Source organism: Zeus faber (assembly GCF_960531495.2).
Source record: "Zeus faber genome assembly, chromosome: 2".
Taxonomy (NCBI): Eukaryota; Metazoa; Chordata; class Actinopteri; order Zeiformes; family Zeidae; genus Zeus; species Zeus faber.
The window spans coordinates 17,486,487-17,513,986 of record NC_137189.1 but is presented as its reverse complement, the minus strand read 5'-3'; the positions used below and the strand labels follow the sequence as shown (position 1 = coordinate 17,513,986).

Below are 27,500 nucleotides of genomic sequence, written 5' to 3'. Positions count from 1 at the left end.
TGTGATCATCCGGCACCGTGTCTCACTCGGCGCTTCCATTTGCTCCACAATGCACGCCAGGCCTGACGATGGGGGACTCTGTTTCACGCACACACACACACACACACACACACACACACACACACACACACCACTGATTGTCTCGGCCGTAACTCTCTGAGCCGTCGGTTGGACCTACGGAGCAACGGAGGAATCGATGGCTGCCTCACAAAAGGGGGGGCGGGGGGGGGACAAAAACCTGAATCCACATCACATGGATGATGGCTCTGGCCTGGTTTGTAGTTGTCAGGAGAGAGCTCCTGCTGCCCGCTCCACGCGGGGCGTGCAAACACTGCGCTTCAAGATTCAGCGGGATTCCCCCTCACGCTGCAGCTACGCGTGGTACCGCAGATTTCTTTCTCTTTCAAAGTGATTTGCATATCTGTGCTTAAATGTAAACAAGGTTAAAGGGTTAAAGGCGCCTTGCGAGCGATTCGTTTGTGGGGAACAAAGTTGTTCAAATCAACAGAGTCGTTTGTTTGTTTCGTTCACAAATCCTTTTGAGAGAATGAGTCTGCTGTGAAAGATTTGTGAGACCCACACTTGGCATTCTTCCGCCTGGGATAAAATTAAATGTGAGAATGAATTCCATGTCCAGCTGAGCTGAACCGACTCTTCTCACTCTCGTTCGTCGTTCACAGGAAGTCCTCCCTCGCTTAACTTGCGTTACGCAAACTAAATCGAATGGACACAGAGTCGGAAAAAAATCCGACGACTCTTTTACGGAGTGACTTGTCAAGAACCAAATTTTAAAAGAGAGTCAAACCTTTCGCCACACTATTAAAATGTTTGTTCCCGTTTACAATTAAATTTACAAAGTGGGTTTCATCAATGAATATAGCTACACATGACAGCCACTACAAAAAGAAATAGATGGTTTTGGAAATGGCAAATGTCAACCAATAATTGAAGGCTACGGATACGCCTTCGAGGACGTTTAAACCAGGCTTAAGCTGCAGGGCAGAGTACAGTCAGTGAGTAAATCCCCCAAACGTTATACGGCCAGATTGGGCAGAAATCTTTACCTAGCCAAAAAGAGGTCAGGCTTTGCATGGAAATATCTTAAATAAAATAAATAAATAGCCCTTTGTCATTCAATATCTGAATGTTTTGAATAGTCTAGTACGAGTCTCGTATAGAAACTCTTAAATATGAATCCCAGCCTCTCTTGCGTGCCCGTGCTTTTCACGCCAGCGCGTAATTCCCTTTGATCCCGCACATCTAAGCCGCGTGGCCCGCCGAAGAATTCTGATGATCACAGGTTAATTCATTCCCACCCACTCATCTCAAGACTCGTTGAGCAAAGCATCTGAGCACAGTAGCCTTCCCCGAGGGCAACGGTGTGATAATTATCTTGTAGGTCAAACTGACATGAGTTCCATCATCTTTTTATGGTGATACTTAAAGTTTCTGCACTGTCGAAGATAAATTGACCTGGGCGTATACTGAAAATGTCAGGAGCATGCAACATGCTACGATCGCTAGCGCTGGCGCTCAGCGAGAGGTCCCGCGGGGGATGGGTGGGGTAGAACAGTGGAGCCGTGGGTGGAGGCACCCATGGAAATAGTGCTTCTTTTGACTGATGTTGCATAAGAAACATTCGGACTGCTCTCTTGCTACTGTTTATCCTGACATTCCCTTTTGTAATGTGCGGAAAAAGCTGAAAACCTGGTCAGGGAAAGAAATGTTTGAATTTTTGATTCAAATGGTTTGAGCTTTGAGCTGTAGGGGGTGGCCGTCCTATATCCAAAATCACTATTTTAAGGGTAGCAAGAGTAGTCGGGGAGTCATTGTGTTATGGGTAGTATGGGTACTGTTGTATTTTGGGTAGACAAGGTGGGTGTTGGCTCTTCGTCTGAATGGGTTTAGGGACAAATTTCCCTATAGGCATCAATAAAGTCAATCTTCCCCTTCTCCTACTTCTTTTCCTTCTTCTTCATCTCATTGACCTGCTTTCATATTGACCATTTTCCCATTTAGGAATAATCCAACACTGACTGTAACTTTCAAATACTTGAGAAAGAGAAAGAAAGACGAGGACCATGAAACAGTTGCTTTAACGAACGTCTCACGGGCTTCACGTCTCCACCTGCTGATCCCAACACTGCCCTTCTGTATTCTCGCTCTCTCTCTCGCTCTCTCTCGCTCCCTCTCTCTTTCCGCTGTCCACTCCCTCTCGCTGCATGCCCTCCAAACTTTCTTTGAAATGGCGACCTTTTGAGGTGCCGATGCATCTTTTCTAATTTTACCTTCTCTACGCCTGCTTTCCCTTGCTCTTTGTGATTGAATTCGATAAACAGGTCTTTCACGCCGCATCGAATTTTATTTTTTTTGTCCGCTTGGGGCCGCGGTGGACGCGGCCCTCCCAGAGGACGGGAGCCGCGTCGTCCCGAACTCATCACGCATCTCTGGGGCAGTTCTCCAGACTTCGCTCGGCGTTCTTTCATCTCGGTTTTCTTCTTTCCGTTTTTTCCACTGCTCATTCATTCCCTTTTATGTTTTAATTCTCCGAAGCTTTCTGTGGATTAAGTCCACCCTCAGAGGTGAGGGAATTTCTCGTATACTGTAGTTATGTTCCGTTTGAAAGTGGCCACGCAACTTCCCCACTTCTTCACTGTTCCCCAGTGTTTACGACCATTACGTCCATTAAATGCTGAACGCTATTTAATCGCTGCCTCAATGGTTCAAAGGGACTCTTCTCTCCCACTCTTCCTTCCATTTTTCAATTGAATCAGATGCTGTCGAACATCTGCAACACACTTTTTTTTTTGCAGTAGAGAATTGTAAATAATTGACGAGTACAGACAGGGGTGGAAATTTCAGGTGGGGCAGGCGGGTCCGGACCCTTCCTCCCTGGGGAAAACAGAGAGTTTTCCCCCTGAACATATCATTGTAAACATTACTATATCATTTCAAATAATATATAATAATATGCATTGAAAGCACTTGTGCTAATTATAATGGCAAAACAATGCCATACCGTGAGTGTGACTGGCCGCTCTGTGTGTTTTTATTTTAGATCATGTATTGATGATTCTCAGATTACTAATTGAAAGAAAGAAAAAACGCACCGTGCGATCCCTGCCGCGTCGCGCATGGCAACCCTCCCCCCCGCAGCCCACTTCTCAAACCAGGGCGACGCCCTTGAGTCCAGATTGTGTTTACTCCCACGGAAGATTTGTTGTTACACTGGAATGAGATGGTTGGTAGCTGTGTGTCAAACCTCAGCTCCAGTAAGTTATGATGAGTCATTGTTTGGTTCACCGTCTGACGACTGAAGTGTGGTGCATTTTCTTTGATGGAGCATTAGAATTTCGGAAAAGCAGCAAAACAAAAATGATTTATAGTCTTTCAAATCTTAATCATAATGCCAATATTGTACTTTAGATGCGATTAAAGAATATATCTTTTGTTTTACTACTCATCCCAAACGCTCACGCTAATGCTAGCTTTAAAAAAAATGCCACCTTTCAACTCCACATGTAAACTCCACATGTGGCGCAATTCTTTATTCATTCATGACTGGAATTGAATAAGGTCTCTCTAGGCGGTAGCACATCCAATTTGTAAGAATTGAGACATCACAAATGTGACATAAAATACTGTTGCTAATGTTTACAGTGTGATAAATAACGGTTGGTCGGTGTGACCGTTATAGTGTGACAAAAAGAGAGCTGGTGTTGATGACCTAATCGCACCTTCATTATTAAGTTGAGAATGAGATGGTCCTCCTCCCTCTCTCTCTCTCTCGCTCTCTCTCTCTGTCCAACACAGTTCTTTTGTTCTCTTATTTCCTTGCTATCTCTTACCTTTTTCTCTCTCGCTCTCCCCTTTTGATCATCATTTCGCTGCTCCCTTGCAGCCGCCTTCGCTCCGTCACTCCCTTCGTTCTCCTCCCGTTTGAACATTAGTCGGATCAATGAGACGAAATGACAGAGCGGACCTTTCTGTCAGGGTCGACGGAGGGTATTAAAGGAAGGTGACGACCCCTGAACCCACCTCGCAAGCTGGCTAACTGCCTGTAATTACAGAGACGGCTGCCGCGGAATGCAGATCCGCGTATTTAATTCATGTGGAGGAGCGAGTTGCGCTGTATAACAAATACCCAAAGGTCGCGATAATATTCCCGGAGAAAGTAAAACTGAGTCTCCTGTTTGATTCTACCCGTGTTAGCCCGCCTGCTGTGTTTCTACGCCAAATACACAGAATGGCTCCTGGAGTGATGTTTTTCTCTTTTTCTTGGACCGCAGGAGGAATATTCGAATCCACGGAAAGTGGTCCCTCCGGAGCGGAGGAGCTCGCCTTCAAATTTGCCTTGAACACCATCAACAGGAACCGCACGCTGCTCCCCAACACCACGCTCACCTATGACATCCAGAGAATAAACATCTTCGACAGCTTTGAGGCGTCAAGGAAAGGTGAGTCGGCAACCAGGGGAGCGAAAACCCAAGGGTTACGGTCCCTTCATGCTTTGGGTTTGGACACAAATGTGTTATACCGTTTTCACACCAAAATTAGCCTAAAAAGGTGATTGACACCTTTCCCACTGCCAGGAGAAATGCCCTTTTTTTCCGGTGTGCCACATTCAAAGTCACAAGCAAGTCGCAAAAGGTGCATATCATGCTTCCAGTATGATTGGGAATAGAACAGTAGATGAGACAGCAACTTAAAAAAACAACGCCATAAATCTGTAAAACTTGAAAAGCAGCAGGCATTCGGCGGTGGAGAGCAGGGACCGGCGGGGAGCGTGGGGGTTCTTCGCTGTGGTCCCCATTGTGCGATCCCAACACTCAAAACATTTCACGGTCCCCCATGCAGAAAATAGTCAATAACTTCAGATGTATTTTTTTTTTGCATTCTAAATGGGATATGAAATTATGGAATGATACACGGATATTCCTGGTTATCTACGCGCCAGCGTCTGAAATTTCAAGGCACGTCGCATCATGCTGGTAAAGGGGCCAAAATTTGTAGGTCGACCCGGGTGTCCTGTTCACATCAGAGCCGATGGGAGGTGGAGCCGATTAAAACCTGAGTCTATTGCCGGGTCATTTGTTCCAGAACTGAGACCCGAGTTTTTCCTTTTACACTGGTGACAAATGCTGGATGTTAGCGGTGTTACCGGGTTTTTGGTGCAGTGCAGCAATGGGCTACCCTTTGGGAATCAGGTGTCATGAATGTCACTCAGGTTGCACTGCGTCCGGTACTGAATGTAATGGCCACAGTACAATCAGTGCCTGAGTCATCACCTAGTGCTTAGAAGAAAAGCAACAGCAAAACCAGTTCTGTCAGACGACACAGTCCCCCTCTAAGAATTTAGAAAGGTTATTTTTTTTATGTTTAGGGTTGAAATTGAAGTATTAAAAAGCACGATATTTAAACAGTGAAGAAAATATTAAAGACATCAGTTAATCTACTTATAAGGGTGGGCCAAATGCTCATTGAACTGGAACCAAAGAAACAACTGAGGGTGCATGGGTTTTTGTGATTGATACGTCAGGGTTATGATCACTGCAATGAGTCCGTTGTTTTGGGTTTTGGACAGCTGTTACCAGATGAATAAATGGCTGGTTTCATGTTTTTGGTACACTGCAATGCACACTTGATTTTCTCGTTTATTTTTTAGTTTTTTTTGTTAATTGTTATTTTTTAGGTTTACTCTACATTGCCATTTTTTTTTACTTGTTATTGTTTATCTTTAAGATTATTTGTATTGTTTCTTGTAATTTTTTTTCATCTTACTAGGTTTACAATATACTCTATACTATATACTATATTACCAATGTTTCCATACCTCAGTTGATTTTTAGGTGTATTGCTTATCAACAAAATCCCTTTTTATCTATTTCCATCCTATTTTGAATTTTCAGTCAATTTTTTGTTGTATCGCATATTGCCAAAATCTAAATTTCATTTTATAGAATTTGATCTTGACTCAAACTTCTCTCTCCGTTTCTTCCTCCGCCAGCGTGCGACCAGCTGTCCCTGGGCGTGGCGGCCATCTTTGGCCCGTCGCACAGCTCGTCGGCCAATGCGGTGCAGTCCATCTGCAACGCCCTGGGCGTGCCACACATCCAGACCAGGTGGAAGCACCAGGTGTCCGACAACCGTGACTCCTACTACGTCAGCCTGTACCCCGACTTCTCGTCCCTCAGCAGGGCCATCCTGGACCTGGTGCACTTCTTCCGCTGGAGGACTGTCACCGTGGTCTATGACGACAGCACAGGTACAGGTACAGTGGACGTCGTCCTTTATCTTAATAAGTATAATGACGATGGTGATGGTGTTTTAAGTGAGTGTTGTAAAATATTTTTTCCTGGGAAACCACTCAGACACCACATTTATTCACAGCCATTTCTGCATTAAACACTATTATTCCACAGCTCTGTGGAATGCTCAATTCTCATTGGTCAGTAGCATCAATCAGCAGTCAGTTATTTATTAGTTATAATAATATAAATATATATAATAGTTATGTAATATAATAATCAGTTATAATAATGACTGCTGTCTGTAAATAATAACCACTGTCACGGGCAACCACTTCTCCGCCCGGTTATTACATCCCACGTTTCACACAGTCTACATGCAAAAGCAAATCGATAGCTAAAATGTAAGATTTGACGAGATGAATGTGGATGTGTCCAAATTCACTTTTCACCAACAATAAACATGTTTGTGTACTATTTATCTGAGCAGAAGTTTTTACACTATCCATACTAATTATGAAATAATTTCAAATCAATATTAAAATATTGATCAATGTATTCTTTTATACATCGAGGCAGTTATTTTGAGATAATGAATGGCTGCACATTATCCCTTACAATTACAAATTAAAGTTTGAATAGGTGAATCAACCACGTCTCAGACATCGTTTGATAAATCACAAGTTCGTTTTACGCATGTTGAGGACAGTATTTATGCATTGTACATATATATTGATAAATGACGCATGAATTGCATTCAGGTGGCTTATAGGCTATGTCATTTTTTTTCCCCTGTGGATAGAAATATAATTTGAAAAGACTAAAATCTCTTGAGGCCGCTGCTTTGTGGCACCATTAATTCGGACCTCATACAGCAGAACTAATTGGGACAAGTACTGTGTACTCAACCGGTGGACACACACAAATACACACAGACACACACACACACACACACACACACACACACACACACACACACACACACACACACACACACACACACACACACACACACACACACACACACAGGCGGATTGATTACAAGAACACACACCACAAGCACCTGTTTCGAACACACCCCCGAACACCCTCCTGGTTACATCCCTCTCCTTTTCTCCCTCATTTGCTGCCATAACTATGACAGGAAGAGGCCACGTGCCCAATTGCTGTTCCAGTTTTCCTGCACTAAATGAACTGTGTTTTGTCAATACATGTTGTCATCAGTTGTTTCTGTGTTTACGTTTTACAATGTACATGTTGTTTGGTTCTGTTTATTTGTCTCACCCGTGGTGATCCTCACCCTCTTGGAGTAGTGATTAGTTGTTTAAAGACCAAATCATGGTAAGATAGTTCTCCGAAAAGGGGGATTGGTGATGTTTTTGTATAACAAAAAAGCTGTGGACTTTAATAAATACAATTGTATCAAATCTATTGCCAGCGGTTCACAAACCAAACACTGCTTTAAGTGATGACGCCATGTGATCTTGGAAAAGTATGTTTGCTCATTTTTAACCTATCTGGAAATATCTCTTGGATTTAGAGTCATTAGAGAGTAGCAAAATCGAGATGCTACCCATTGGAAGCTTCATGGCTCAATATGTATTGTAGCAAAGTTTTTTTTTTTGGTATTTCACACCTTCCAATTTAGAGAAAAGTATGTGAGCGTCTGGCTGGGAAACACAGAACACTTTGTTTTCTTCAGATTCCAGTCTGCACTTTGTAATGTGTCAAGTCGGCTCAGGAATCGATAGCTTACCTTTCTGCCGTGTCCCTTCAGGCACCGCTCACGCCAGTCTTCCATGAGAGTGAGCAACAGTGTGGAAAAAAAAAGAAAAAAAAAAGAAAGGACAATTCACATTCCACACACTTACCCTGCATCTCTCCTCCGACGAATGCCACGCAGAATTATGGTGCGCCGGCGCTGACACCAGCCATTAATAACCCGACGCAGACGCTCGCCCTCTGAGGGTCGCTGTCATGGCCGCGGCTGGTTCTCGCGGCCGTGACTTTGTTAAGTGGCTTGTGGTTTTGCATTTTGACAAAACAACAAAGGTGGGATACTTTAGCCAGAGCGCCGTGATGGGTTTTGTCATTTTTTTTCTTCTATTTTTGAAAGCGCAAAGTTGATATTCAAAATCTCATCCACCCTCTTCATGTCCAAGTTGGCATTGTGTTGGTTTGACACCTTACAGTACTGTAAGGGAATGAGGCTGAAATAGCGTTGGGGGCGGGGCGTGCATATATTTTATCTGTGATCTCTCATCTATGACTGCTGTAATGATTCTCTAATTTGCTTGAACTTTTTGTACATGTAATGCAGAACGAATGGAACGAATTTCATAAAACACACATAATTCCTTAATATAAATAGGATTAGTAATATATTTATATTAATATATATAAATATATATATAGTATTACATTATTATATTGTAATCAATTTATTGTTAGTGGATGTGGCAACCCCCAACGTTAATGTTAATAACGTCATTTTTTTATATATGTAATCTATTTATTTAATTTTAATCCAATAATGCGAATTTACCATACTTGGCAACAGTGGCTTCCAGTCATACCATACAATACCAAATGAAATGCAAACTATTGAAAGAAATGACACTCCGTAAAAACAAATAAGACTCAATAGAAACAAATGAAATTCCATAGAAACAAATAGAAACAAATGAGACTCCATATTTGTTGTGTTGCCATGTCTTGGATTGTGACTTTTGCTGGACCCCCTTCGAAAAGGACATGGTACATCTCAATGCGGTTCATACTGTCAGTAAACTAAATTCATCTGACACTCTGGCTGGTGATCCAAACCCCTCTTGAGTTCTTGAGCATAGTAGTTTTACAAGAGTTTTTCAGAGAGCCCACCCCTAAAGGGGACGCCTTTGCCTCAGATGACAGCAACTGTCCCCCGCCAGCACACTTTAACATTTTAATGGATGGTCCGGTGACTGTACGTTAGTTGACCTTGGATGAGATCACGGCGAGCGGGCTGAATCATCCCCTCACGCCACCCCCCAACAAATTCAACACCTTAACGCTCTGATTCCCCTTGTCCCCTCTCAGATGAGATGCCTGTAGAAGTCCTCTTAGACCTCACCTCACCTTGCTCCTCCAGACAGGGGAGGGGACACCTGACACCCTGAGAATGTGACAGTTGTGGTTGGGAGAAGCATGCACACACTACACACACACACACACACACACACACACACACACACACGCACAAGCATGCACACACACACACACACACACACACATACACTCCCCTCCCCGTTGCTGTAATCACACAGTTTCACGCTCGGGGGCCCCCACGCAGCTGATTGGAGCCCATCTGACGGCTGGCAGGGAAGACTATCAGAGAGGATAAAATATTTGCACACAAGCCGTCAGTGGATCCAGAGGAGAGTCTGAAGGCATTAGCCCCCGCCCGAAAAACGTCCACGGTGACAGTGTTTCCCAAACGCCGATCTCCCCCTCTCTTTTGTTTTCTGTTTCACTTTTAGTCTTCAGCGAGAAGCAAGAAGGGAAAACTGAAAGAAGCAGCACGGAGAAATGGGTGATGGGGGTGGGGGTTGGGGTTTCTGGGTGTTTCGAGGTTTTTCGAGGCAAAACAATCAACCCCCAATGCTCCCATCGTCTCCCAGCGATCCGATCCGAGATGCCCCCTCAGCCGGAGCCTGGACCCCCTCTCGAATTTACAAGACCATTAAAGTGCTCACACAGCACTTCCGTCGAAAAGAAAGAACAAAAGAAAAAAAAATGAAAATTGGGTGAGCCGTCTTAAAGTGGTTGAACAGTGGGGGGGGGCGCCCAATCTCCCCTCATCCCTCATCCATTCTCCTTGCACCCACCCGCTCTCTCTCCATCCATTTTTATACCCATGACAAGTAATCATTTCTCCCATCAATCCCCGGCCTCTTTCTTTCATCCTGGGACTCTGAAGTTCCCGCTCTCGGTGGCGGGGGAGAAAGTCATTGTAATCTCATCACAGCAGCTCGCAGAGAGCGTCCGACGTCAGAGCACGGTGTAGGAGAAATTAAAGGTGTAGATTGTGGCTCAATATACTGTGGGGGTTGCTACTGCTGTAAAAACCTGCAGTGAAGCAACATCTACAACAGCACTTTACCGTGAAAAGGTTTGCAATTCCAGTTTCAAATGGGCGCATGTGTCGCAAGATCAAAATTGCAAGGCTGTACTAATTCATCTAAAGCATCATTTCCAGCCAGAATACCAAAACGTTTCACACTAAAGTTGGGAACTATTTGCAGCGACGAAAGATTTGTCTCTTTTTTTAGATTTGTTTCTGACGGGTGACTCAGTAATAAGATGCATTGGATTTTCCGACTCTTTGCTCGTTTGATTCAATTGGTGTAACAAATGGTGAGTGAGGGAGGACTTCCTGTGAACGATGAACGAGAGTCAGAAGAGTAGGATTCTCTGAGCTGGGGAAGAAATTCTCACAGGAATCACTCAATTCTGCGACAGTTATTGATTTGGCTTTACTGTGAATGTGTAAAGCAGTCACATTCAATATTCATTGTGCCAAATGCCCTTGCCTTCATGCCCTGGACTTTAACGTAGTTATGCGTGTTTAGTATTGAACAGGATACTGGTGTGCAGTGGGATTATTTCATATTAAGAAGTGTGCCGTTGTAGAATAAAGTTTGGGAAATACTGATAGTGTCACATGCTACAGGTAGAAAAAGAAATGCAACACTTTTACCCAGTGTCAATTCAAATGAGGTCCCTGGCGGAATTTGCGTCTTGCCAGTTGAGTAATAAGAGGATCAATCAGATACGGATTACCAAATCTTTGCATACGAGCTCTTTATTCACAAGAGCTAACCTTTGATTTCACGTTCTTTTCGGAGAATTGCACAAGCTCCCCGATATTTTGCCTCAGTTTTGAAAGTTCATTGCATTTTGTCCGCAGGTCTCATTCGACTGCAGGAGCTGATCAAGGCCCCGTCGCGATACAACATTCGTTTGAAGATCCGTCAGCTGCTGGCGGAGACCAAGGACGCCAAGCCACTTCTGAAAGAGATGAAGAAGGCTAAAGAGTTCCATGTGATCTTTGACTGCGGACACGAGATGGCCGCCTGGATACTCAAACAGGTGCGAGTCCACTTGGGGTCTTCATTTAGAGTTTCGTTGCTGGAGTTTCTGTGCAAATGGCACGGGCCACGCATTGTGTTTTGTGTGAGTCATATGAAGCCTCTGTGGCAACACTTTGCCTGACATAATCACAGACTTTAAGGATAGGATTGCTGTTTTTACCACTGTTCATAGCACAAACTCGCAAATGCATACTATTGAGAAACGTACCACTCTGCTGCAGCTTCACACTGTGCCTGATGTGGTCTAATAATGGGGCAAGTTCAACATTCAAGCCTTAAAACAATGTAACATTGTAGTCATTTATTATATGTTACGCTTTCAGGGTTTTATTTCATCATTTGCACTACATCTGATCTCATGTAAGGGACTAGAAACAGGAAGGCATGGCAGTTCTTCCTGGCAACCTACTGTAAACGACGTTGCGCACTGGATTTACTGTAAAAATTGGTTTTAAATGAAATATGATACAGCTTCAGAGTCCCTGTTGGACTGCATTTAAGCGCAGTGAGAACCTGCAGGAGTGGTAGGTTTTGCAATAATGAAGTATTAGTTAAGTATTTTGAAAAGTGCTAATTTGCTTTATGAAGAGTTAATAAAGGATGGGAACCAACATTTTAATAAGCCTGCTTTCAAAAACGTCGAGCCTATCCTTTAATACATAGTTTGTACTACAAAATATCAGATCATTCCATTCTCTTTATTACTCCCTCTGCAATGCTCCCAAAGGACCAAAAGTCCATCCCATTGTGTTACCTAATTTCTTGAAGTATGCATCTTTTATCTCTATGATGAATATTACATTTCTATTGCGGGCCAGCCGTAATGGATGCGCTCCTTGGACAATAAAGGCTTTTTTAATTATAAAGTCTAATTCCGCTTGCAGGCATGTTAAATTAATTTAACTGAGGCACATTATTTATGAGAACACTGGGAGTGTTCTCATAAATGAAGTGAGCGAAATTGAATTTCAAGTTAGTTCACATGTGCGGCGTCTGAATGTTCATACATAGCTTCATCGATGGCTCTGTCATTTTTGTCTTCTTTGTGATTCTATCCAAATCCATAAGAAGCCCTGGAATGAGCGAAAGCAGTGCAAAGCAAGTGTACGGAAAAAGCAAACACCAAACACTTTTCAATGTTTAAAAGGTATTTTGTGCTGTATGTGTAATATAGGCCCTTATGTCGTATAGTGTAGATAGCAATGAGACTGGATGGGAGAGTAACATGATTAAAGGGAGGATTTTCATTTCCAGTCACTAAAATGGAATGCATTTCAGTGTTGATTTACCCCATTTTACATGGTTTTGTTTCTCCTCTCTCTCTCTCTCTCTCTCTCTCTCTCTCTCTCTCTCTCTCTCACTCTCTTTCTCTCTCTCTCTCTCTCTCTCTCTCTCTCTCTCCTTCTCTAGGCTCTGGCCATGGGAATGATGACAGAATACTACCATTATATTTTTACAACCCTAGTAAGTATCCCGGCGTTCTTCTTTGCCATATAATTTGATAATGCAGCAGTAGTATGGGATTGTATTGATTTCACAACATAATCCGGTCAGGTGATGTCGTGTTTGTTGTTTATTTGATGATCTAATTAATGGTGTCCTCTAATAATAAAGCGTTTGCAGGGTAAACATAAAGCTCCTCCCTGCAAATACGACAAACGGCCAGCCTGGATGCAGCGAAAGAGTCGTATTGCTTTCATGAAGTGAGGGGCTATCTGAAAACCGGCCTGGAACCTTTCGACTTTTGACAACATTGGCGAAAAGCTGTGTTTGATGTTGGCAAGTTTTTTTCCACCAGTTATCTGATGCCAAAGTTTGTCTCGGGTTTGTCTTGCGCTTCCTTTTTTCCCCCAATGCCTCGCCATCATCATCGTCATCTCCCCACTAATTTGTTGTCTGCAAAGCTTTATTATTGATCACAGGAAACAAAAGCAGTTTTGATATATTTTACTTAGGCTCCAGCCACGATTGAAGTCCCTCCAACGGTCTTTGATCTCGTCACTACAAAGATTTCTCGCTGGATGAAAAGAGCCACGTCTTTCCCACCGAGCCGAGAGGGAAAGGGGAGGCTGAGAGTGAGAGATAATAGCCCAGAGCAGATGAGACATCGCCCATTTGGTCCATTACGGCCCCCGCCAAACAAGCAGCACGCGCTGTTCTGTGGGACACAAAGTGAAGACGGGTTGCAGCAAAGTTCAGGGAAATCTGACCCGGGGAAGAAAAAACAAAACAAAAGGAGTCACGCGGACGCTCTTCTTCGGCATCTCTTACGGAAATATGGCTTCCGCGCGTGTGTGACAGCGGGTCTGTCATTGAGAGGGTGAAGGGGAATGGTGATTACAGGCGTGTTTTTTCTCGTGGCGTGCTGTTCCCTGTCAGTTTGGACTCGCGTCTGCCTTAACATTGGGATGGACGGACGGACGGCGGCTTTTGGCTGCTCCGAGACCGCTGAGCGGGGGCCAGCATCTCGGTATGCTGGTGGCATGCCACGTAGCCCTCGCGCTGCGGCGGCAAACATTGACCGTGGCAGCCCCTTCTTGTGTCCATCACCCGCTGCTCCTTTGTCAACTGTCCAGTTGTATTTCGGAGACATCTGGCTGGTCTGCTGCCAGAGCAGTGGTACGCGGGGACAGTTTCCGTGTCCTTTCGCTTCCAGATGATAGATGGCAGTCCACCAACCGCCTCCCCTGTCACCTTGAAAGCCTTTGCTTAATCAAGGTCTTTGCCTCAGCACGAGATAAAATGAATCCTCCTGCACATACCTGCCAACGTACCTTTCTGCTTGTCCTTCTCGCGCTAAACCTCGTTTCTAACGTCATTTATTAGTTGCCGGCGCAGGTGCGTAGAAAGCAAGCGTCAAGCCAATGATGGACGATTAATTATCTCCGACGTCAAACACCGAACAACCCTCATGGATGAGCCGTCAACAAAGGCCCCCGTCAAATTCTGTCTCTTCAAATGGCAAAGCACAACATGAGATTAAAGATAAAGGCAGAAATAAATCCAGTGTTTTACCCTCTACAAGCAGCACCTCCCTGTCACTGCCACCTCCCATGTTCTCCCAATTCCAAGTACAAAGTGGACTTAAGGTCAGGCAAGGTGTTTTCAAAAACATCTCAAGACAGCGAGGGAAGCCAGAAGTATTGGCAGGAGCTAAAATTCTGGATGGGTTTGGTCAAGTTTTCCATTGGAGGAAAGATGACCGTAGAGTATGATACTTGTTATGAGGAGACATTGTTCCTTGTCACAGCAGAGTACGCTTTCACGCTCTTTTTGATTATAACATGTTTGATGACTATTATTAAATCCCTACCGATTGCGTCCTTGTGACTCCAGGACCTTTTCGCTCTGGATATGGATCCATACCGCTACAGTGGCGTCAACATGACCGGCTTCCGGATCCTTAATACGGAGAACTCCCAGGTGTCCTCCATCATCGAGAAGTGGTCCATGGAGCGCCTGCAGGCCCCGCCCAAACCGGACTCCGGCCTGCTGGATGGATTCATGACAGTGAGTTTTGAATTGCTTACCGTGCCGTATAGCTATAACTCCGTTATGCTGTGCTTGCAAAAAAAAGCACATTTATAGCAGCACTTTATCTCCCAACATGTCTCAATGACCAAATCAATTGGAGGCCATACATTATTTGACACCACCCTCTGCGGCTTTCGTACCACAGCCACTTTCGCTTTCACTATGAGTGTACAGTATGTGTGTGTGTGTGTGTGTGTGTGTGTGTGTGTGTGTGTGTGTGTGTGTGTGTGTGTGTGTGTGTGTTTATGTGTATGGGATCACCTTTGCGAAGCAAGATAATAGTAGAGTGAATAAATCAATACAATGAAATGCATTGGAGAATAGCCTGAATGAACGCGAGAATTGCCAATCACAATAAGACTCTGCCGGGGCTTTGTCCAGAGGGTCCCTGGTCACATGGCTGCTGGTCGGAGGGTGGGTGCGTTAGGGTTGTACACACAGGATTGGCGGGACAACCCTCTGAGCGTGGCTTTTGGGTTTGTTGCTTCTGGGCCTAAAAGCCCGGTAATGAGCCAGCGTGAATGGTAATAGCCGTTTATCTGCCCTGCCGCCTCCCCCCGCGCTCCTCCGGGAGAACGGCCAAAATATGACAATCTGTCAGCAGTGCACGCAGAACAGGGGGAGAGCAAATTGGATGGAAATTATGGCCTTAGTTTGTTTTTTAGGATGCTGTCCAGCAACGCGTGCAACGAGGTGATTTGGAAGTGAAAAACAGCGGCCAAAGCTCGCCATGGTCATTCAAGGTCTTTCTGCCGATCCGTTTCTCTCCAAACAGCCAATTAACTCCACCTCCCGCCTGGAAAATAAAAGAAGGAAAATACGCTGCCCCAGTCCAACAAAAAGCCTTTGTTTTACCTCTTCATTCTTGTTTTCCTTTTTCGCCTTTCTCTCACTCTCTTTCTTTCATATTTCTGCATCTTTCTTCTGGCCGATTGGAAGTCTTAGCGAGTGTCAACAGTCTGAGAGGCGGCGTAATGAGAGAAGTGTCTTCACATCAAAGACTTGAAAGATAAGCCTTTGAATTAGACATGTCTTCTCGCTGGAAACCCAGTGGGTCGTCGCTATTCACACGTCAATCAGCAGCGTAAATCCCCCACCTCGACGCAAGCGGATGAATAAAACAAAACCAGACACGGATGCGGCTCAAATAATCGCCTGGATATTTACCTAAACAGAGCCGTATATATTTGTTACAGGGTGCGTTGATGATGGAACACCCGTTGCCTTTCAATTATAAGGAAAGGAAACACAGCATTGTACGCATTGTTAATCCCAGAGGCTTAAATTATGCACCAAATAATAAAAAAAACAAATCACTTATTGATGCAAGCCCGCCAGATTAATGGAATGCACAAAGGAGGTTAAATGTCAGTGGATTGTTTTTTTTTATTCCTCCATCCCTCTTTCTCTGGCGGAAATAAGTGGATATGTGTGGGTGATGTTAGATTGATGAATTAGCGCGGCATGAATCACTCTGTCATACACAGCGCTCTGTATTGACATATCTCACTGGACCCGAACCGCTGCTGAATAATAAATAATAAAATGTCCAAAGGCTTCATGCAAACTTGATAAAGTACTTCATTAGCGACTATTTATAAGACCCAGTAGTAATATATATATATATATATATATATATATATATATATATATATATATATATATATATATATATATATATATATAGATCTACTATATTATCTCTGATATGGTTTATTTACAATTAATTACCGACAGTCCCTCGATAATTTCCTTCCTCTGTCAGATTAGCGCCAGTGTGTGCACCATGGAAAGTGGGGTGATCTATCACAGCGAGTATTCTTCCAACACCTCTCTCTCTCTCTCACACACACACACACACACATACACATACACATACACATACACACACTCACACCTTGTCCCTATTCTCTTCCATTTTCTTTACCCATGCCGAGCCCCCAGGCCTGGTTTGCGCCCTGGTCGGCCATGGCAACAGTTGCGCGGCGATGGTTGCCAGGGCAACGCCGTCTCCTCCTCCATGTCACCTTGTGGTGTCACGGAGGAGGAGACAGGGATTGATTGACCAAGAAGGATGGAGGGAGGAAGGTGGAGGGTGGAGAATAAAGGGGTGTGAGGGGGACTGTGGGGGTAGTTGGTCAAAGGGGATAAAGATGAGGATGAGGAACAGGGATAATGATGAGGTGTGTGTGTGTGTGTGTGTGTGTGTGTGTGTGTGTGTGTGTGTGTGTGTGTGTGTGTGTGTGTGTGTGTGTGTGTGTGTGTGTGTGTGTGTGTGTGTGGTACGTGGACATGCAGCGTTTTATTCGACTGGTTCCGGGCTGGAATTAACATGGTGCGGTGTATAATGGGCGTGACACCGGGCACTGCAGGTGAGGTCTCTGGGAAAAAGTGTATAATGAGATGGCCACGCTCGGCCCCCGGGTGTAAACACACACGCTTTAACACACACCGTGCACTATATCACGGGCCCCTTAACACGTCCTGTCAAAGGTCTCTCAGAGGGGAGTGATAATTAGAGCAGCTATTCAAGCCACTTCAGAATTGTATTTAGACTGCGTTATCATACATTCTCTGGAATTAACGCAATATTATTATTTGGTATTATTAAAAAAATAATGGGGGATGGTAGCCCAGGAGGTAGAGCTGGTGGTCTAGTAATCTAAAGGACGCTGGTTCGATCCCAGCCTCCTCCTGCTAGCATGCTGTAGTGTCCTTGAGCAAGACACTTAACCCTTAATTGTTCCTGATGGCTGCGTCCGTCAGTGTTTGAATAATTGTAAGTCACTTTGGATAAAAGCGTCTGCTAAATGACTAAATGTAAAAATAAATAAGAATGACGCAATAAATCATAGAACAAAGGCAACAAAAAGAGATCTGTATCTGTATATACATAGCCATATTCCTTCAACCTATTCCATTTTATTTCAATTTATTTTTTATTGTATTTTATTCTATATATTTTTTATCTTATTCTATAAGTATTCCACTTACTGTATTACGTTTTAGGAGTCAGTTAGTCGGTCTATTAGAAAGGAAATTTCTACTTTTTATTTTATTTTATTTTTGTACTTTTTCCTAGGACTTCTTGTGTGCTATCACCGGGTGCGTTGCATTACATTTCACTGCATATATGTATGGAAGTATGTATATGTATGTGACAAATAAAAATCTTGAATCTTGAATCTTGAATCTTGAAGAGAATATATATTGAGGAATCAGACAATGGAAATTAAGATAATTTAAACTAAAGTCATTACTAGAGGTGAAGAGGAGGAAAAGCTCTGTAAAAGGTAAGAAACAAAAAAAACAATACTGACCAAAAACCTTGTTTTGTTCAAAAATTCCCTGAATTCCTGAAGCTTCCTGAAGTGGACAGTGTGTGTATAAGTGTGTTTATGTGTGTGTGTGTGTGTATAAATGTATTTTTAGATTGAAAGTTTTGAAAATGGGCATGGTGTGTGTGTGTGTGTGTGTGTGTGTGTGCGCGCGCGCGTGTGTTTGTGTTTGTTTGCATGTTTACAAGCAAAAAAATGGGAGGATGCATTTAAAATTGCATTAGATTAGATAGAATTTATGGCATCGCGGTGAGAAAAAGACAGGAAAGGTAAGATGAGGCAAAAAATATTTTTTGCATTGTTAATAAAAGAGAAATAACAATACTGAAAAAATAATTTGAAATCCAGTTACCCATACTCCTGTACTATGGTGTGTTGCAATGTTGCCTGCAGCTAATTAGATAACGGCCGTAATGCTCTGTTGTAATTTGAATTGCGTTAAATCCCATCCGCTCGGCTCGCTGTGTACTTAGACATAATTGAAAACTACATTTTCCCAATAGCATCTCTCTCGTCGAGACTTTAGGCCAAGTCTTTTTCTCATCCACAACATTTCGCCGGAGCTCTGTAATTACCACCACCGAACACTCGCTTGTCCTCGTATGACATCAGACGCGTGCAGAACTCAAAGCCTGATATCGCTCAATAACGGCCGTCGGACAATTTTCGTTTCTTTCCCCGATTGCGGTTTGAGCAATGTGATCTGAAAAGCTGTTCTTCACATTTCAGATCGCATTTCAGAGGACAAATAACACGGCCAGGACGCACGATCAAAGAATATATATAGCAGGTAGCACCAACCTATTCTCTAGATACCACTATGCATCACTAGGCAGCTTGAAAGGACTCTGTTCCTGGACGCTCACGTGTTTGAATCCCCCAGTTCGTCGAGTTGAATTGACGGAGGAGGAAAGTAAGTTCTCTTTTCCTCGCAACAAGGGAGACTGTCCAGATACCCTCGAGTGGACACCTATAACCTAGCTCAGTGAGCAACGGTAGAATAAGAATAAAGTAGAATAGAATAGAATAAAGTAGGGGTTTTTTTGGAACGGGACAGTCCCTTAATTTAGTTGCGTTCATAAAATTATGTTTTTTACATGTAGGGAGGACTTGCGAGTCTAATTGTGTAAATATACTGTATATGAGCTCTTTGCCGCCCACTCAGAGAGCAGGGAGGCTGGTGGGACCTGCGAGGTGGCAGCTACTCTTCAGTTCCGGGTGTTTTCGACGTCTCGACCAAACGTTTCGCATTATTTACATCACGTATTGTGTTGAGTTCATGCGCGTAGGCGTGGCGGCTGTTTGCGGTTGTAGCGGTAGTTACAGTGTCTGGCCCCGGGGAAGACATTGCAATCACTCCTCCAGGCTCCGTGGTTCCTCAACAAGGGGGAAACTTGACTCTGATTCGGCCTATATGGGGCAGGATTGTCCTGTGGAAGCGCCTTTCTGCCTTGAATTTCCATCAAAGAGAAAAAAAAAACATTGAAGGGAAAATGCCGCTACGCGCACGTTCATGGTGCGTGTGCTTCGCTACGATGTTGCTATGCCGACGTGGGCGTTCCGCAGCCACATAATGTAGAAAGAAAAAAGGAAATACAATTTCACCACGACGGGCGCCCACGTTGAGGTTAAAAGTGGAAAACAGGTGAACGGAAGCTAGATTCAGCTTTTCAGGATTGAATTGATTTGGATTTTCTTTCACGCACAGCAAGTGAGTCATGGCAGGCCAAGACTAGCATGTCTTGAATTGAGGTTTGATGATTGTTAATATAACAGCCTAGTAATGATCAGAGTTTCATGAATACGGTTTGAGAATAATTTGAAGCATTTCAAGGCAACATACGACCACGTCCACCATTTTTCACCATAAATGAGATGCAAAAGGAGGAAAGAAAAAAGGCAGAAACAGCAGCGATATTACAGGGAAAATTGGAAATAATGGATGGAACGATGGATGCATGGATGGATGGATGGAACGATGGATGCATGGATGGATGGATGGAACGATGGATGCATGGATGGAACGATGGATGCATGGATGGAACGATGGATGCATGGATGGATGGATGGATGGAACGATGGATGCATGGATGGATGGATGGAACGATGGATGCATGGATGATTGGATGGAACGATGGATGCATGGATGGATGGATGGAACGATGGATGCATGGATGGATGGATGGATGGAACGATGGATGCATGGATGGATGGATGGAACGATGGATGCATGGATGGATGGATGGAACAATGGATGCATGGATGGATAGATGGAACGATGGATGCATGGATGGATAGATGGAACGATGGATGCATGGATGATTGGATGGAACGATGGATGCGTGGATGGATGGATGGAACGATGGATGCGTGGATGGATAGATGGAACGATGGATGCATGGATGGATAGATGGAACGATGGATGCATGGATGGATGGATGGAACGATGGATGCATGGATGGATGGATGGGTTCATGGTTGGATGGGTTGATGGATGTCACTTTCTTTACAATTGCCATAAACCTGAGAGGTTCTTGGAATTTTGACACATCTTCTGTTCTGATAAGGTGGCACTTCAACCGTCATAAATGAAGGGATGGATGAATGGGAGAATGGATAAATGGATGAATGGATGAATGGATGAATGGATGAATGGATGAATGGATGGATGGATGTCATTTTCTTTTCTTAAAAGATCTGACTTGGCATTGTGGGAACATTTTCACTTCCAATAGGAGGGGGGGGGGGGGCGACGACAGGATGAGCCTCACATTCGTCGCGTCCATTTGCAGCTCTGTGATCTCCCTGTCGCCCCCGCCCTCTAATCCCGCTCGGCGGAGGGGGGCCGTTTAAGGACAACAACCGTGGAGAGCAGACACTGGCGGCCCTTGCATGCCGGGCGCCACCAGCTGGGCCTGGAACGGTGTCAGCGTTGTTAGCAGCCAACCATTCCTGGTTCAGAGAAGGGTACAATCCATCCCAGGCAGAGGAGGAGGAGGAGGAGGAGAAGGAGAAGAAAAAGAAGAAGAAGAAGAAGAAGAAGAAGAAGAAGAAGAGTTTAACACACTCAGAGGAAAAACTGATTTTATTGTCCTTTTGATTATTATTTTTATTTTCTTTTCGAGTCTGTTTAGTTTGCTGGAAGCCTTCTGGGGATGTTTGCGCTTCTTCCAGACCATTCTAATTTTCCTCTTAATGTCGAATTTAGTTTTGTTTTTTTATTGGTCCTTTATGTGCTAATAAACTCAAGTAAAAGATTGGTGAAAGAGAGAGAGGGAGGGGGGGGGGCTCCACACAGAGCCAAAGACAAACCCCACAATGCAAATAAGCTAAAAAGACAAAACACTGTTTCAAAGAGAATCCCGAACAAAACTCCAGGACAAGCCACACAGCTACAACTCACACACACACACCCGTACACACACACACACACACACACGAACGCACGTGCACACACACACATAGACACACACACACACACATAGACACACACACACACACACACACACACACCAGGCAGACATTCCTCAACGCCGATGCCACAGCATGCCTGCTGCAGATATTATATAGGTCTATAAAAGCCTGTGCAATCAGAGGCTCCAACCTCCATCAGATCACTGTGAAGTGATCAGGCCCTGCAGGCTGCCGAGCGAGGACGCTCCGTGTCACGGTCACGGCTCTGAGCCTGGATATTGCTCTGGCCTCAGGAGCCTCTGGGGACCACTGCCGCTCCCCCAAGAGCCTGGAATTCTCACCCACAAACACGCACATAAATTCACACAAACACACGCGAATACCAGCAGATGCAGTTGACAAACGCACAAGAAATCCCAAACACAGAGCATTGCACGGACAGAGGACCATGTGCGAACAAACAAACTAACTCTGCCCACCGTCTAGAGACGTCTAGAGACAGATCTAATTACCCCGGCTTCGCTTGTTTACAGTGTGATTTAAACCTGGACCTTAGTGCTCTCTCTCTCTCTCTCTCTCTCTCTCTTTCTCTCTCTCTCTCTCTCTCTCTCTCTCTTACCCTCACTCTCTCACACACAGACTATCTATAGCCTTCTATCAATCTAGATGATGCTGAAATTCAATTACCCATCCGACATTTACCTCTCGTCTTCCCCGACAATGGACTGCCCGTGGCCCTGCGTGTAAGGAAGATGTCGGACGGCGATTTACGAAACCGACCCTGTGAACATCACCGTGTGCTGGCTTGTTATGGCGGAATCGCTATCGTCAACTTAAAAATGTGCTTCCTTCTTATAGCATGCATGCACAAAGGGATAAGGCCCTGTGAAGCACAGACACCTGCTAGCCTCTCTGGCTAATCCTGGTTGGAGGCTGATTAGATTTGGGGGGAAGGCCAGCATGTTAAATACCCACTTAATTAGACACTGGGGCAGGGCAGCTCGCACATTAATTAGGGATGTCCACTGGAGGTGGACGGCTGCCGCACAGTCGCAAGTCACGGCGGGCGGCTCAAAGGGTCTGGAGGGATACGGGGACTCTAAAATCCACTCCTTCTCTATTGTGAATATGTAGATCTGTCACGCACGTGCTACCAACATCATGTTCAGGGGTTGTGTTTCACGTTTCTCCCCTATAAGACCTTCTTCCCGACCCGTGGCCTCATTAGCCCATGTTTTGAAACCACGCCTCCTGAAAAATGCATGAACCTGTCACTATCCTGGTCCAAGCCAGGGAAAGGTGTGACCCTGTAGGTAGTCAGTGATGCCAACTCAGAAACAGTTTGTTGTTTGTGCACTATTTCGCGAGTACATAGGAGCCAAAAATCTTTGTCCGCTTTTGAGGCCTTTGGTTTAAATTGGAGGACAGTGGAGAAAGAGACAGCGTAAGCTCTGTTCCCAAGTGTAAAAACTGACGCATAATAATGCCCCTCTTTCAGAGGGCAGATACACATTAGTTTAGGGTCTCGTCCTTTCTTGTCTCTCCCTCTCTCTCTTTCTTCTCTGTCTCTCGCTTTCTCTCTCTCGATCCTCTTGCTTCCCACAGGACCATCTCCTTTGTTCCGAACAAAGAATGCCTCAGCGTGTTTCTTTCTCTACCTTAAATACCTGCACTTAAATCCGCTGCGCCAAACCGGGGCCGCGTCCTTACCTGAATGCAACACCGCCGAGCCGCCGTCTCTATACCTATGGGACTCCACGTTGGAAAGAAGCTGGTCCACCCCCCTCCCTCTCTCTCTCTCTCTCTCTCTCGGCGACAACTCATTTCTGAAAGAAATTAAATTTAAAAAATAATAAAAAAGAAAGAGGGAAAGAGAGAGGGGGGTGGATGGGAGGGAAGGGAGAGGGAGGAGAGAGAAAGACAGAGCGAGAGGAGAGATAGAGAAAGAGAGAGAGAGAGAGAGAGAGAGAGAGAGAGAGAGAGATGGCTGGCTCTCCATAGAGCCCCTGTCACCCTGGGAGCTTTTCCCGCCAAAAACGATCGGATGCAGCCAATCGGAGTGTGCTCTTTTATCAGACTTTCGGAGTTGCAGGATCACACTGAGTAAACTCTCCTCTACTCTCCTCTGTTTCTCTCTGTGGTGCTGATAGTAGATATTGATATACAGTATTAGCATCTGTTGTGTGTGTGTGTCTGTGTGTGTGTGTGTGTGTGTGTGTGTGTGTGTGTGTGTGTGTGTGTGTGTGTGTGTGTGTGTGTGTGTGTGTGTGTGTGCGTGCGTGTGTGTGTGTGTTTGCATGTGTATGCTCTGTGGCCACCCGGAGCTGGAGCCCAGTGAGTCCGGGTGAAGAGCGGGTCAGCCGTTATCTCATTGAGCCAAATCAGATGTATATGATATGTATAAACACTTCCCTTCAAGTGTGTGTGTGTGTTTTGGACGGGGATTTAGGGGGATGTAGAGGGAGGGAGGGATGGCTTGTCATTTTCTTTGCACCAGTGCCACATTATTAAAGGATTAACGGAATTACGACTCAGGTGGATTTAGCGAGTGCACTTGAAAAAATAAAAATAAAAGTAAATAAACAGAGCCGCAGGTTTTTGCGAATGCACGCAACCCATGAATCATGCACGAAGACACACACGCACACACACACACACGCACACACGCACACACACACACACGCACACACACACACGCAGGCACAGTGTGAGGTTCACCTTTTCTAAATGAGGAAAGCACACGTGGGCAGGAAAAATGAGGCCTGGGGTGACCTACAGAGGTCAGATATTTTGCTCTGTGAATGTTCTTTCTGCATACAATTGTTGCATTCATTTAATGTAGATGTGTTTGTTTGTTTGTGTGAGTGTGTGGGTGTGAGTGTGTGGGATAGGAGGAGGAGAGGAGGAAAACACGGCCGAGTGACAGGAAGAGAGAGTGGTGAGATGGAACGGACAGTGGGGGAGGAGGGAGTTCGTTTTTTTTGGTGTTTTTTTTTTTTGGGGGGGGGGGGGAGTGAGCGTAATGGTCGAGCGAGGGGTGGGCAAGCAATGAGGAATTCCTCCCCCCTTTTCACCTCGGAAGCTCGTCTCAACGATCAGGTGGGGGAGTAATTCAACTTTTCCTCCCCCCTACACACGCACACACACACACTCCCTTACAACTGTGTTTATCTGTCTTTTTCTTTTATTTTCTCTTCCTCTTCTTGTCTTTCCCCTCGACCTGGACGTGTGTCTGTTGAGTTTTTAGATTTATTTTTTATTTTTTGCTCGGACATGGAGGTGGAGCCCCAGGCGTTCTTTAAAAGAGAGGAATTTCTTTAAAGACAAAAAGGCAGGAGGGTTGGGGGTGGGAGGTTGGGGGGGGGGCTCCTGGGGGGGCTGCCTGCCCCTTTGTCGATAATCAGTTTGAAATTTTGGACAGTTTGCTGCTGCTGTTCGTCCGAAACCCTACCGTGTGTGTGTGTGTGTGTGTGTGTGTGTGTGTGTGTGTGTGTGTGTGTGAGACAGAATAATAATAATAATAATACAATAATAGTGAAAATGAATATATTATACCAAAGATGGCACCAGAACTGGTGGAATAAATCATGAGTAAAACCAGCAGTTTCGACCAAAAAGGTGCGAAAAGGAAAGTGCAAACACGGGTGCCGATCTAAAGGAATCTCCTGTCCATGCCCATATATGGTCAATGATGTTTTTCAATTTTGTGATGAAGCGAGGTCTGTTTGATGGGGGGCAGTCGGAACCCCCCCTGTGCCCATGCCTAAAACCGCCCCGGCACCGTAGTTTACACTCTTTATTTTTCAGATTTGACTAGATGGTGTCATACAATGCCAAAGAAATGTTTAATTTATTTATTTTATTTCAGGGAAGATAGTTACGGGAAAGTAGCGAAAGTTACGGGGGAAGTCGTGTCAGGCAACAAAGGTGTTCTGGCCGTTTTATATTAAATTGTTTTATTTTAGTTATTTATTTATTTTAAAAGGTCTGCATGTCCCAGGGGCCCGGGATGGGTTTCACTTAAAGCACGTTAAGCACAAGCCCTGCACGGACCGGCGCTTGGCTCCGTGAGAAATGTCGAGATCGCTCCTGGATTGTTTCTAAATTGAACGCAATCTGCCAGAGCTGTGAACCATCATCATTTCACCCTTGTTTGTTCCTTCTTCCTCCTTGATCCTTCCCCGCTCCCACTTGATGTCTGCTGCTTCTTTTTTTTTTTTTTTTTTTGGTTTTCATCACAAAGGGATTTTTTAGGAATTGCTCTGCTCCAGTTAAAAGAGCTTGAAAAAGCGCAAAGAAAAATAAAACGATCTGCTCTATGCGAATCGTTTGAATCATCTGAGCCAGAAAATGTTTGATATATCGCCGCCATCCAGACACGGCTTTTACGTGAGGAGCGGGGTGATGCTGAGGCAGCGACATAAATCATTCAAACACTGCGGCTAATGGGAGATTGAAGTATTTGTGTAAAATGTTTTTTTTTGTTGGCAACATGTGAATGTGGCATGCATCCAAAGTGCACAGAGGAAAAACTTCTAATAAATGCACGCTCCCAAGTAAACATCTGTTGTTTGTAAGCGGCGGGTAGGTCTTTACGTGGTGATGAATACGACATGCATCTATAATAAACAGAGTAAAACTACGTCATATCTTTCTTTATTGCAGCCTCTGACATAAATCCCTCGACTATTGAAACAGCCATTGAGTGTCAGATCTACAGATGGAAGCATTCGATAGAACCGCATTTGTTTGTTTAGATTAGTTTGTAAAGTGTTGTGATGTGTTGATATATGGTTGAAATAGAAGCCTGTGTCATATTACACCACGTTGGCCCCTACAATGCAAACAGTGTCAAGCGATTCTATTTGTTTCTGTTGTCGGAGCGTTTGCTTTTTTATCTCGTCAAGAGTTTGTCAGTATTTCAAGATGAACGGGGCTTTAAACCGTGCAAAATGAGACCTATCACTGGAATGACACACATCATACACACAATGAAGCACATACTCCTTTCCCGTCTGGGAATTCCTTCTTAATCTCTCTTTCAGGCGAGGGGAAATGTTCATTCAATTCCGTGTGATTATTTTGTGAAGAAAATTCATATTTGATGCTTTATTTTTGCTCTAACTTTTTTTTAAAGAAACAGACGTTTAATGTACTTGCGTCATACATGTGCTCCTTCTATATGATGCTTCCATTGTTGGTGAAGAAGTGGTCTGCAGAGATCTGTCTTGCTACCAACCTGCCTAACTACCTACGGACAGAATCGTTCGTAGTATCATAGCATGCATCTATCTATTCGTCTATCTATGTGTTTCAATAGGTGATATTTATTACTGTTAGCCTTTTTCGAAATGTTGGCCATAAATGTTCTATTCATGCTGCTTTTTGCAGGCTTGCTTTTGATAAAGTGCCTTCTTGAGGAACAATCCATTTTTTCTGTCCGTATTCTTCCTGCATGGTTGGCAAATGGAATGAACTCCAGTGTATTCAAAATGTGTATCCAGTGAAACAAAATGCGATTTGTGCTACTCAGGGTTGACCCGGTAATCGTGCAGAGTGAGAATATATATGAGAAGAAGAGTCGGAGTGGAAGACCTACGGCAAGAAACTCTCAACCTGAATGCTCGTCGTCTGCTCCGATGACTTTTACATATGCTGTAGTTTAGTGTGTGAGCTCCACATTGTTCTGCTGGCGTTGTTCGCCAACCTGCCATGTGCAGTGACACCCGTTCTGTCGCCCTCGCCACCTCTCAGATCAGGAACCGTTAGTCTCCACGGCGACCATCAACCTCCCTCTTCCACGCTAGACAAATATTCATTGACCTACAGTACAT

At 44.4% G+C, this 27,500-nt stretch overlaps 1 protein-coding gene across 2 annotated transcripts in view; it reads left to right on the top strand.

Annotated features, from left to right (window-relative positions):
* Positions 1-27,500, top strand: part of LOC307227558 (glutamate receptor ionotropic, kainate 2-like) — a gene marked incomplete at both ends in the record, with an annotated part of 64,008 nt that overhangs the window by 14,865 nt on the left and 21,643 nt on the right. The window contains 5 exons of one of the 2 annotated variants that reach the window (XM_079996920.1): positions 4,290-4,457; positions 6,008-6,265; positions 11,197-11,378; positions 12,791-12,844; positions 14,717-14,890. In XM_079996920.1, the coding sequence (XP_079853046.1) occupies positions 4,290-4,457; positions 6,008-6,265; positions 11,197-11,378; positions 12,791-12,844; positions 14,717-14,890 (836 nt within the window). Of the gene's footprint in view, positions 1-4,289; positions 4,458-6,007; positions 6,272-11,196; positions 11,379-12,790; positions 12,845-14,716; positions 14,891-27,500 lie in introns of both variants that reach the window. The other variant, XM_079996919.1, reaches the window with a different exon arrangement.